At 45.4% G+C, this 14,084-nt stretch overlaps 1 protein-coding gene across 2 annotated transcripts in view; it reads left to right on the top strand.

Moving 5' to 3' along the window:
- Positions 1 to 5,027, top strand: part of gli2a (GLI family zinc finger 2a) — a 57,506-nt gene extending 52,479 nt beyond the window's left edge. For both annotated transcript variants that reach the window (XM_083681423.1, XM_083681424.1), the window contains 2 exons: positions 345 to 681; positions 1,555 to 5,027. In XM_083681423.1, coding sequence (XP_083537549.1) covers positions 345 to 681; positions 1,555 to 3,821 — 2,604 coding nt within the window. In that variant the 3' untranslated portion in view covers positions 3,822 to 5,027. The remainder of the gene's footprint in view (positions 1 to 344; positions 682 to 1,554) is intronic.
- Positions 5,028 to 14,084: the final 9,057 nt, after the last annotated feature.

Here is a 14,084-nt window from a genome sequence, read left to right as displayed (position 1 = left end):
AAGCTGTGATCAAGACTCTTTCTAGTTCAGAATGGGTCAGAATTAATTAGTACTGTATTACTGGACTGTGCGAGGCTCATAGTATACATCCATTATCGACTCGTTTCCTTTGTAAATAAATCGAATGCATGTATGATGAAAAACATCATGGAACTTTACATCAGCTATTCAATTTACGGTATTGTTAACCATTACACAATCAGACTTTTGTAACAGTATTCAAGTATTTACGATACAGTGTTAGGTCATGACCTCATAGATTTCTTTTGAAAATAAGCATGGACTTTTGCAGACAGTGATAGGCTTGATCAAGAGTCACTAACTTGAACCCTGCCCTCCTGCAGACGTATCAGTCCAGCCCAGGTGGTCACTCGTCATGTAGCAGTGAGCCGTCGCCGCTTGGCAGTGCCAACAACAATGACAGTGGAGTAGAGATGGCCATGCACAGCGGGGGCAGCTTCGGGGACCTGAGTGCACTTGACGACCCCCACATGGTGGACTCCACCGTCTCCCCAGGACACTCAGCGGGAGTGGGGCTCCAGATGAGGAAGAGTGGGGGGGTCACCATCAAGCTGGAGAACATCAAGAAGGAGAGGCTGAAGACTGTGAGGGACTCCTGCCCCTGGGCCAACTCAGCGCCTCAGGTCCGGAACGCCAAGCTGCCTCCCATACCTGCTATTGGTAAGTTGGAGTGATGAGAGAAGGAGCTGGATAACACTTTTCATGAAGTTGCCCATATACCTGTGTAGTACCACTGTAGTAACAACAATGTATTCAGGGAAAAAAATTAAGTTTTTGGTCTACCAGCCAAGGTGGATGAGAAAATTCACCAGTCACTCAGATTTTTTTACCAGTACATTTTTTTTAAACAAATATTAAGGCAAAGATCACTAAAAAAACATATTAGCATGACTTCTGATGTTTTGAAAACTCCCTGCACAGTACGAACCACCTGTAGGCTCAATGTTTCGCGCCTATCCCTGTCAAAATACAGCAAAAAAAAATCCCCTGCATGTTTTTATATCTCATGCGGTCGCGTGTAAGTTGCTATCTCATGTTGTCGCGTGTAGTTACATTGTACTGTTATGCTTTATTTTAGGTTGTAACCAGAGACGTTGTTGTAACTAAGAAAGCTCATAGAGTTGGGGTTTGTTTGAAAGTCAGGAGAAGCGTGAGTGGGCAGTGGTTACAGTCAACTGGAGGAGGCAGGAGGAGTGTTGTCACAAATGTTGAATCAACCATAATTGCAGATCGCACCAGTTTTGTTTTTAAATTGAAGCATAATATTTGTGAATCTTTGTTGGCTACCCGCTGAAGTGGCTGGTAAGATTTACCCGCCAATGCCAAAATCCGGGTGTTAATTTTGTTGCCCTGAATGGTATAGATATGTTGTTACATGTAATTAGGGTAAAAGCATGTTATGTGGAGCTAAATAGTTGTGTTTTTACAGTACACGTGGAATAAGCAACAGTTCTTATTAGAATTGTATTATTACACATGTAGAATATAGTAATATGTGGGCTATGTAATAACGTGGTCCTCCTTGTGTCTCAGGTTCCCTTCTGGAGAGTTCGAGTATGACCGTTCCGACAGGCTCCTTCCCTGGTCAGCGGCTTGGTGACCTGTCGTCCTGCGAGGTGACCATGTTGAACCAGCTGAACCAGCTGAACGGGCGCAGGGACAGCAACACCAGCACCACGAGCTCTGCCTACAACCTGAGCCGCCGGTCCTCAGGCATCTCCCCCTGCTACTCTAGCCGCCGCTCCAGCGAGGCCTCCCAGTTCAGCCACCGCCACAACAACATCAGCTCAGCCGACTCCTACGACCCCATTTCCACCGACCTCTCCCGCCGCTCTAGCGAGGCCAGCCAGTGTGGTGGGGGCGGAGGAGGGGGGCTCCCCAGCCTGCTCAGTCTCACCCCGGCCCAGCATTACCGTCTCAAGGCTAAATACGCAGCGGCCACCGGGGGCGCCCCACCCACACCCCTGCCTAACATGGACCGCATGAGCCTCAGGACCCGGATGGCCCTGTATGGGGATTCCCAGGAGAGTAACTCTCACCTGTTCCAGCCCCCTACTGGGACAGTGCCCAGACGTTGCAGCGACATCAGCTATGGCACCCAAAGTATGATGCCCCACGAGGTACCCGGGACCCTGCCCCGGCGAGCCAGCGACCCTGTCCGCCGGCCAACCCTGGACCCACTGTCCATGCCACGGGTCCAGCGCTACAACAGCATGAACAGTATGAACCCCATGCCTCCACCCGCTGCCATGGACCGCCGAGGCCTGGCCATGCAGGGCTACACACGGTCAGACGGCAGCCTGCACCGCCATCCCTTCGCCCCCAGGCCACCCAGCATCTCAGAGAATGTAGTGATGGAGAACATGGCTGTGGACGGGGTGGACCAAGTCGCTGAGGAGGACATGGTGCTTCCTGATGACGTGATGCAGTACCTCAGGTCACAGAATGGTGGCCCTGCCCAGAACGCAGGTTCAGCTGACTATGGCAACAGCCAGTCCCAAGGCTTCCAGGGTAACATGGCTTCACAGCACCAACACCAGCCGCAGCAGTTCTATGGTCAGAGGAGGATGGCCATGGTGGATGCCAACATGTCAACCATGCCCCAGTCAGGACAGCCCCTGCCGCTCTGCCAGATGAGTCCGGGGTCCCAACAGTTCCCAGCTTCCCCCAGTATGAACAAGAACAACATGCCTGTGCAGTGGAATGAGGTCAGCTCAGGGACGGTGGATGCAACAGCCAGGCTCACCAAGCAGCAGCTAGTCAGAGGGAACCTGGCTGTGGTCCAGCAGAAACAGAACTTTGGTCCCTTCCAGGGCATGGGCAATAACCAGCAGGTGATGCCAATGAGCCAGAATATGGCACTGCAAGGATACACACAGCGGATGAATACCCAGAGGATGAACTCTCTCCAACTGCAGCGGCAGCCATGCAACATGAACTATAGTGAGCAGATGAGTCCCCAGCAAGGATACGGCCAAGAGATGGTTCCCAACGCTGCCTCTGGAAACACCGGCCTAAGACCCACATACAATGGTGTTGCACTGCCCAATGGCAGAGGGATGCCAACACAAAACCCAGACATGCTGAGCTACAGGTCGAGAACTCAGGTTGAAAGCTACCCTCACATGAATCAGGTTGAGCAGCAGAGTTACAGTATTCCTCCCCAGCAGCAGCAGCAGCAGCAGCAGGCTGTTCATAATGGCAACAGAGCAGTGATGCAGCCCAGGCCTCCTATGGAGCCTAAGTCTTTGAGCAGCAGACACTCAGGGTCCAGTAACATGCAGCAGAGCAGGATCCCTCAAGCTGACTTCATGCCCAATCACAACACCTCTGAGGCCAGCCCAAAGAGGCCTGGTGGAATTGCAGCAGCAGCACATAATGGAAATGGGGACAACTCTGCCATGTTCTACGCTGGGCATGTCCATATGTTTGAGCCCGGTGTCAGCTTTGACGCCCCCATGTCCCCCTGTACGGGCCAGGCCCCGGGCAGCATTGCGGCCACCATGGCGTCCCCAGGGGTCAACCAGGTCACCAGCACAGTGGACTCTGGCGTGGAGCATGCTCAGATCGACTTTGACGCCATGTTGGATGATGGGGACCACTCCAGTCTCATGTCAGGCACCCTCAGCCCCGGCCTCCTCACAAGCCTATCCCAGAATTCATCGCGGCTCACCACACCCCGCAACTCAGTAACCCTGGCCTCGGTGCCAGCAGGGATCGGCAACATGGCCATCGGAGACATGAGTTCCATGCTGACTGCCCTGGCTGAGGAGAGCAAGTTCCTCAACATGATGGCTTAGGGCCTCATGCAGGACAGTCTAACCATTTCTACATCAGGAAAATGAACTAGAAAAAAGCACTGATTAACAATACCATGTGGAAGTGGTTATTTCAGGAGAGAGAGCTTCGATCTCCATCAGCCTGTATAATATCTTTGCTTATCCAGTAATATTTTGCTCCCAGACATTTTACGTAGTGTTTATGTTGATAGTACGTGTAGTAAAGGCATAAGAAGCATTTCTATCTGTTTTAAAAAGCCATACTATTATCTACAAATGAGAATAGACCAGGGTATAAAAATGCATTTACAAATGATGACCATTGCTCAGTATTTGTTTTGTGTTACCCTTTAAAAAGCAGTGCACTGAAAGCAGTTCACGAAGTGCCTTGTTGAATAAAACAAGTTTGAACATTTGAACACATTAAACTGACATGTAATGATGTTGCCAGGTCCAGTACACAGGCATATGGAAATATTTGAATATTATTTTCTCATCATTATGACCTTCATGTTTATAGATATATTGTATGGTACGTGCTTTAAATTATGTTATAAGACTTGAGTATTTCTCAGTAGTGGTGCCATATTGTTACCCCCCATGCATAGAGGAACCAGCAGTGGAACATGATCCCAAGCAGGAGTTTGGCATTTCTCAGTCAGATATCCTCTATGTGCCCTCCAAGAGCTGAAGCTATAGCCCTTTCTCTCTATGGACCCCTCTCATGAGACTGAATGATTGAAAAGGACAGAGATATGCCTCAGTGTGCGTCTGTCTGCCGAGGCCCATGGACCCCCATCTATGAGGTACTCTTTAGTCTGTCTATGAGGTATCCTATAAAGGAATATGCAAGTACTCCACGTGTTCTCAGCGGAGATCCAACCCCTAATAAGTGATTTCATTACCCCCTCCCCCACATGACCTTGGGATGGACTATGGGGGCTCAGACATGGCCTTTGATAACGAATCATATCAAGGACAAGACAATGATAAATTCATCTTCCTCAGTCTTATGTTTGCTGGAACTATAGGAGCCTTATGCATGTATGCTTCCATCAATGTTACTATGCTCAGTGTGTGTGTTTGTGTATATAGCTTTTGTACATTTCAAATACAGTATCTCAATGTTTCTGTTTTAACCAAAGTCCTGCGTTGTGTCTCCTTTGAAATCACATGGTCTAGTCCCTTGGTACACATGAAAGGAACTGCCATTATTTAAACTCTCCAGCACACCCTAATGAATTCTAGGCAGCAAAAATATCAAAGGATTCATTTTGATCAAAAATGCACTGGACATGTGTCACAGCTGGATTTTATTTTCTGTATCATGTTCACACAGTAGAGACATGCAGAGCAGGATTCTACTGTTCTAGAATGATGAGTGGAATGATCCCACCTCCTAAACACTATGCAATGTCATTTCCTCTAAGACTTCTATGCGCACATTCTGTTGATGGCAAATCCTTATGTTTTGTTGATGTATTTGATAATTGCTCTTGTCCAAGCTAACAACCCCCACAGTATGCTTACCTGATGCTTAACAGCAAATGATACCTTTTGTGTTTTCATGTACCCCATGTTTCTGAGGGTAGTTTCATCATAGATGAAGGCAAGTGGTGGTTACAGTTGAATAATGGACAAGCAAACATTGTTTTCTCTTTGAAGCCTTCTCTTTCATCCACTACTTCACAATGCATCTTTCTTCATCATGCTCAACAAATGAAATGATAATATATATCTTATGGGGCTAGTAGTTGGTGTTGCTATTTTAGTTTTTCACAATGTTGGCAAGGGCAAACAAATCAACCTCTGTTTGAAAACCCAGGCGAAAAAGGATACTTCAAAAACACAAAATGCATACAGAGCAGTTTTTAAAGTTAGACGGCATGTTGTCCAAAATTAACAGTGGCAAGCCGGCCCTGAGGAAACGATTTGAGGAACCACATAAAACACAGTCGAGGGAAGAGAGAGAGAGAGAGAGGGAAAGAGAAAGGGGGTTGTAAGGGATGACGCATGAAGTGTAAAGAGATTGGGAACAAATGATTTTACTCTGACAGCAAACTCTGCTGAGGATGCATTTGATGTAGATCCCACTGATTGCTTTTGCCACTGGAATTCCTTATTCTCTCAGAGAAAAGATGGAAGAAAAATAGCCCCGGGGTATGGAATCTCACAAGAGCAGAGAACAAGAGGTTAGTGCTGGAGCCACACTGATCAGAAGCGCACACGGCAGTAATTAGACAACCACACAAATGAGGAGACGAGACTTGAACACAACCTTATACTAGAGAGTCCACAGAGATACTAAACGCCAAACCGAACTACTTACGCATATGGGGGTTGTAGCTCAAAGAGTGTAAGGAAAGAGAGAGAGAGAGAGAGGCGTCATATTGTACAGCATGTTTTCCATGCTACAGTGCAGTGATTCGGAGATGCAGCATTATAAGAGCATGTCTCAGGGGGTGGGGGCGCTGTGAACTCTGGGACTCCCTCCTCTCAGCTGTCCCCTGGTTGGCAGACAGTCGGCAGCTGGAGGAGGAGGGGGGGGGGGGGGGCAGCTGTTGGCTAGGGTACCACTGGGTAACATGGCCACCAGACAAAACTAACACAAGGCTCAGAGGTCTCACATAATTGCTCTAAATGTGTTTCCCTATGTGCTTATAGGGATTCTTCATGCCAAGTGTCCTTTTTTTAGATTCATATTAGTGGCAAGCAGAAAGCCTGTTGCCACCAATGTCAATATGTTTTTTGGGGTTTGCTAATCAATCAAGAAATCAACCATCAGTATCCAGTCCCTTCGTAAAACATTATGGTCACCATATAATGGGAGCATAGGCCTAGACCCACGTGAATGACTACAATAACACAAAACTATACTAAAGAGTCTGCATGTCATTCATTGGACAAGTATTTATTATATAAGATATGTTCAAGAGACTATATTACCCCTCAACATCTCACAAATAAACATCCACTGCCTAAGTCGTAAGCATTCTCCATCAGCTCTTGAAATCCTCCCATTTTAAGAGAATCAAGTTACTAAGCAGCTCAACTGAACCCTTTAGTGTCTGAACAATAGGTCATTGTTTGTGGGGAAATGTCAGTCAAGACCCTCCGCACATTTCAAATCCATTGTTTTAACATTGGCTTTTGTTGTTGAAGGGGAGACAATGATGAGAATAACAACGATGGGTTACACACATTTCAAACATATCCTCTCCTATACTACTGTATACTGAATCATGCATATGGCACACACAGAGACACTTACAAATCTATAGACTACTATACTTCATCATTTCATGTGATACATTATTCTTTTATTACAATCATGAAGAGGACTCGAATAAAAGTAGAACAGAATGAGTGTTAATGGAAGTATATCTAAAGCTATTTTACGAAACAACAGAGTGTGTCACATCTTGCCCTTTGCCCTGTGAGGGCAGGTCATCATAATAAAGCGATTAAATTGGCTGGGCCTCTCTCTGGTCCATCTCTTTAGGCCTGGTGGTTGAGTCTCTCATCAAAGGCTTCCTGCACACAGAGCTCAATCCCATTGAGATCAGAGGGACATGACCCGTGTCAGAGGCAAGGCCACCTTCTCCTGGCATGGGGCCTTGGCCTGTCCTGACTACAGCCCTCTAGGCTCTAGGTCCAGAAGAATTATTATCACCCTGGACTAAGCCCAGAGGACGTCCGCCATCCACCATGAACGGGCTGCATTGTGGTCTGACTCAGGGTAGAACCTTGTAGGAGCAGACTCTCGCTCTGATCCATGACCTCTCATACATCCACCACTGTGGCGATGCAGAGGAGAGGTCACTCGCTGTGAGGGGCCATGCGTGGGCTGTTAAAGAATGCCATGGTTTGGTTCAGGGGGTTTCTGATTGAATACTTGTATGAGTGATAGTGAGAGGCGAGAATGGATAACCCAGTTTGAGCTCTGGTCAGGGAAGCTCAAAGTTTCCTCTTTTATGTTTAGAATTTCCCTTTCCAGTTAAAACTGGCCTTTGACTACATTCATTCCTTACCACTCCACCCACATAATTTCACCTCACAAATGGATGGAGATGGTAGGGGCTTTAACACATGTGGGTGCAAGAAACACACTTGTGCTGCATAGTCACTACTGAAGGGAAAATGAAAGTTAAAGTAACTGAAATAAAGGAAGCCCAACAATCCGTTCGTGTAATCATTTAATTTAACATCTGAAGTAGCATAAAGTTAAAACTGCAAACACTTGCATACTAAAGTTCTGACCACGAAATCCACAATGAAAAGTTTTAACAGGCTTAAGTTCAGCATGGGCAGTTCCGTTTCAGTTAATGTTCTTCTGGTTTGGCTCACTGGTGATTTCTCCAGGCCACTAACCCAAGCACCTCCCTAACTGTAAAAACCCTCTCATTTCACTGTTTTTGCTTCTTCTTCTGAGGCGATCAGTACTAAAAGATGGAACGGAGTCCCACCCAAAACTTGAACCTTTGACCCCAGTTAGGAGAGACCTGGGGGTTCTACAGAGTAGGCGGGTATGGAAAGGTCTGCTGTCGGACTATATTCACAACTTGACCATAGTAATCATGCACTAAAAATACTGCTGGACACTACAGCTTGAACAGCAGCACTGAAGAATTATATGAAAACAGGGTGTACCAGTCAGCTCAGTCGTGTGGTGTTATCCTCTGACCTTACTACCTGATCACTGGTAGGCATGCAGGTCAGACGAGGAGTTTTAGTAAGTGACCCTGGTTGGGGTGAGGAACTCCCATCATCTCTCACATGTATCATATATTCCCCCTGTCTTGCGGGGCAGGAAACAGGAAAAGGTTCTGATACAGCAGAAGTTAGCCCAAACAAAACAGGCCCTGTTTCCCTCTGTACAAAGCACAATAGCCCACCAACCAAATGATGTGCTCCCTTCAACACTGTGAATGTGGGGAAGTGGTGAGCCACATTGTTGGGTGTGAACCAATGTGGAAATAGTACCACCGGTGAATTACGTATTTGGATATATTAGTGCTTTAAGGTTGTACCCAAAGATGAATAGGGCAATTAAGGTTTCGGTCTCAGAAATCTTCATTCATGACCTATCACAAGACGCTTATACAGTACAGTGTCATTAGCTCACTCTTTAATACTTTGGCCCAATATCAGGTTAGAGCATGCACTAACGCAGGCCTGTTTGATCAGTACACTGACAATCCCCCGGAGAGACCAAGGACAGGCAGGAAATCTTCTACGTAATTAAAATTGCACTGACTGTCAGAGATATAGCTGAGCTCTAATGCCTGGGGGTTTGTTCTAAGGGCATTTTAGATCTTCATTGCCTGAGGTGCCTTGAAGATGTTGCTATTGATACTCAACAATCTAAATCTCGACAACTAAAATACCATAAAAAAGCAAAGCATCAAGCATATAACAGTGTATGAATAGTGCTGAAATAGCATAATCATTTTACATGGTCTGGCGGTTTTGTTCCCAATTTATAGGACACTATCATAGACTACTAGTGGAAGTTGGACGTACTCTTTTAAACCACTTGCACATGCCCACACTCATGTGCGCACACACACACACACACACACCCACACACATAGTTAATCGTAAAGTTATGAAAATGTGTCTGTAAATCTCATGAATGATTGTGATTGTGTGTGCGTGCATCTCCGCATTCACGTGCCCTTCTCATAGAGTACGGCTTTACAATGGAATGCTAAATCAAACGCTGTGGGCAGGGGTTTGGATTTACCACAAATGGACTCCAGCTGGGGAGCAGCATTTCCCAGCTGTGGAGCGGTGCACCCTGGCAGTGCTGACAACCCTATCCGCTCAGACCGCCTGCTGCCTGCTTCCACACAGGAAGTCCACCTCTGTACCAACAACTAGCTCCAGCAGGACCAATAAGCACCTCCTGAGGAGCATCTACCATCATCTAACAACCAATCGGTTTCTAGGGAATTTAAGACACTTGCTTAGTGTTTGTCCTGTGCCTAGACTGGGTGAAAGCTTTTGCCATTTTTCCACTCAAGGTTTGACTTACAGAATGGCAGCCAACTTGATTTTTTTGTTTGTTTGTTTACCTCAAAGAGTAAATGTATGCCTCAGTAAAAACAAACAAAAATCATGTGACAAAATGAATACTGTACACAGTGAAGAATGTATGAAGATTTTGATGAAATTATGAAAAAGGAAATATAGACAAAGACAGACACTGGCAGCATCAGGTCTTCAAAAATCTCTTCTCACATACACATCATTTGAATGAGGACTGCCCCTGAGGAGGTCTAGTTGAGGAGGTCCACCCCCCTGGCATCAGGACCATCCGTGTGGCCACTGGTGTCACTGAATTATCTAAGCTAAATATTCATGATGTGACCTGATGCAAAAACAGCAGCTGTTTCTCAATGCCCCACCACCTGCCTCAGAGACTCTGTTACACTTGCAGTTTATTAAGCTAAACCGTAAAACAAGCTCTGATCACACACAACAATGACACCTATCATTATTTTGTATCTCTTAATCCAAAGATACAGTATGTTCATGTCCCAGATGCTTGCTGGCGGAATGTCCAAATCCACTGACTTTAACTGACATGAATGTATGGTTTAGAAACATGCAGCTCTGTATAAATACAATACATAGTTCTCATGTAACCAACACCATCAGACATGGGAGCCCTCAAAATTGCTCTAGCCGAGTTTGTTAGCTTCATGACCTATGCATATCCCATGTCGAGCAGTTAAAACTGAAATGAAACCAAATAGACAGGAACTATGATAGGAGGTCAGAGAACATCGGGGCCATGTCATTCAAATAGAAAGGGTCTATCATTCTTGACTAAGTGAACAGTTGAGAGGGTCAAAAGACCTTCCAGTATGGCATGAGACAGCGCTAGTGTGCTTACAGACGCAACCTCTAGACCACTGAGGCACTCTTACCTCCAGCCCACAGATCAACACACACAACCCAAACACACAAACATTACACTCTCCTCTGCCTTCCCACAGGGATGGAGGGAAAACACTCACTAGCCCTTTTAGTGTCATTGAAGAACAGTGCTAAACCCCACACCAATATCTCGGCTTTTAGCACTCAGAACGTGTCAAAATGCTCCATTTTAGGTGGTAAAGCATTCTCACACATCTCATATATCTTCATGGGTGGGGGTGGCAGAGAAGGAGTCTTGACTGACCCTGGCATTATAACTAGGAGCTCTGATGTCCATCCTGCTCATTCCCTTGGACATCCTTGTTACGAGAGGAGCGCAAAGAGAGAGAAAGGAGAGGGCAGAGGTGAGCTCCCACAGTGATCCTCACTGATTCTCATGTAAACAATATACATGTATTATGTGCATATGAATATCACCACAAGTTATGTACTATATTAGACTGGGATCTTGTGGGGAAATCTAAGTCTATGTATCTGACTGATTTAGTGACATTTTTGGCTAGTCATTCTTGGTAAATCCACTACGATTCTGCTATGCATTTTAACCACTAATCATAGGCCAGTTTAATGCTCAGGAAGCTGCTCATTATATTCTGTTGTAATTATGGGGCCAGTTGCAGAGGAAACTTGATTCCCAAGGCCAAGACCAGGCCTCTTCCAGTTCACAGGGAGCTTAGCTGGGCTGCAGTCTCAATCAAACCTGCACTGAGGAATCACAATGTCCTGCTCTGTGAAAATGCACCCTTCTGGATGAACAGAATGGGGATAGGACTTGAGATGATTGTCCTTTAAACGTGATCCAACTGTAGGGCATAAGAATGTACGGAATGCCCTGTCACAGGCGTGCATGCACACACACACACACACACACACACACACACACACACACACACACACACACACACACACACACTATTTTTACATTCATGATAATGATTTGTTCAGATAAACTGGTCAATTACAGTACTTGAAGAGAACAGAGTAACATAAACCTTTCTGCAAGTGAAGGCTAATGAATAGCCACATATTGTGCTTCACAAAGTTTCCATAAGCCATATGGTCTTCCTAGATACAGTACAAGTACAACTACTGCTGGCCTGTGAATTACATAGACCAACATACATCCCTAGACCTATACATAGACCTATATACTAATTTAATGAAAGTTCTATTTTTCATTTCAGATTAGTGCTGCCTATAAAACTGCCTTCCCACCAGGGCATGAAACCCATGAATGACAGGCATGATGAAGCCATCATGTGAGCTGGCAGTGGTACAGGGTTCTGACTGAAAAACCTGCTCTGGTCTGAATAGAATGAAAAACCTGCTTTGTGCAGAATTAAAAACCCCACTGTGGTTTCCCATTTTCGTCCAGGCACATGCCTTTGTGACAGCAGTACCAGGAGCCAAATTCCCCCTCGTTCTGGCCATTAGAAATCCGGTGAGGGACATTTGCGGAAAACAAACAACAACAAACAAAGGGAGGAAAAGAACTTGCACATGAAATAATTGCAAGTAACAATTTCAAACAGATGTCTGTTGGACTTGGCTGGCTTGTGTCCCTGTTAAATATAGTAATTTGATTGGAAAACAAGCAGTGTGAGATGGGCTGGCAGCCAATGGGACTATTGGGGGCTCTCTAATGACCCAGGGGTCAGGGGGGTCGGCGGAGTAAAAGCAGATCAGAGAGGATGTGAGGCCAGCGGCCAGGACAAGGCCCATAAATCCACCCTGCTCTCAGAGGAAGCCATCTTTTAGTTTGCCATTAGAATTAAAACACAATCACAAGTCTCACATTGTGCGCCAGGCAGCCCGTGTGCAAAGGTTATAATTCAGAAAACTGACAGAGGATCGGAGGGTGAGAGGGGGGAGGTCAATGAGGTCATGTATTTTAGGCTTGGGGAGCGTTGCTGCTCTGGGTGACTGCAGGGTTGTGGGAAACTGTTTTGCATTGTGATTAATAGATTACTGCACGTAGTAATGGCACATACAGTCTGATTTGAAAAACTAAACTTGAGGGTGCTGGTACTACTACATTTGAATTCTAGAGATTGCTTTTTAAACCCTTGATCTGAAACCCTTAATCTAGATGATTAAAAAATAAAGTATGTTTTTCCATTTTGTAATGCCCCCTCTAAATACACTGTAACATTGTAAAAAAACAAAAATGAAAAAAAAGCTACAAGGTTGCCAGAAAAGAAACAGCAGTTGCAAGGGCAAATCTCTGAAGGTAAAGCACACCATCAGTGACACGTATACTTCCAATTTTCATCCAGCCAGGCATACAGAGATGTTTTAACACTAAGTGGACAGCTGCAGTTTATGGCAGAAATGGTGCAAGACGATCAGGGTCATTTTCATTGCTCGGCCCTTGAGGGAACACACGCGCCTTTCAATTCTGCATGTAAAAACTTTCAGCGGGATGGCAAACAAAGACTGAGAAAGAGAGTGTGAAGAGGGAAAATGGTTTTCTTTCACTCAACAACAGCTTAGTCCATCTTGAGTGCTGTTTCCTGTGCCAGGGTACTAAACCCCTGTAGAGCAGCCCTGACACGCTCTCTAGTGGTGAAGGAGGAGAAACTATTTTTTTTTATGAGTGTTAGGAAATACAGTAACCATATTATCAGCTGAAGTACCACTTTTCTATGAGGAAATATCTGTCAATTAAATGAAAGATAATAGGAATCATAAGAACGACTTTCCACATGAGAAATGCCTTTTTATAAATACCTGCCCCCCCCCCACCTCCCTTCACCTCACCCTCCACCTCCATACATACATTTGTTGACTGAGAGAAGCGGGGGGCATACTGTTTCACTCAGTGACCTGGAGACATGTGACCCTTGGTACCCAGGGTACCCCAGCAGAGACCTGCACAATGCCATCTCAAACATCTTAGTGTCCAACCCGCCCCGTTGGATTCACCTTTCACCAGTAGAACCTTCTGACCCTCCGCTGATGGCTTGAAGACCCCTTTTTTAGCTCTGCGACTCACTCTGGCCCATTAGAAAATGCATACAGTATGCTATGCTAAAGCTATGGACTTACATCTAACAGACCTTGCCAGATAGCTAAAGCTGAGCTATGGTAGGTGAAACATGGAGACATCCTGTGAGTTATGTTGGTGCACGTGGAGCTAGAACATGTCTGGAATGTAAGATGAGCTGTTTTGATATATAATTTGTCATTGAGAAGGACAATATTCTCCAGATTCCACATAACCAGTCAATTAAAACTACAGCAATCATTATTTCAGTAATTCAAAGATTCAAGATTGAATTGGACAGCAAAATGATTTTGCTAATCTATTGCATGTATGACCAATGTTTTTGAATGATT

This window comes from Argentina silus, assembly GCF_951799395.1.
Source record: "Argentina silus genome assembly, chromosome: 12".
Classification (NCBI taxonomy): Eukaryota; Metazoa; Chordata; class Actinopteri; order Argentiniformes; family Argentinidae; genus Argentina; species Argentina silus.
Note: the sequence above shows the minus strand (reverse complement) of the source record. Positions and strands in the feature narration are given on the sequence as shown.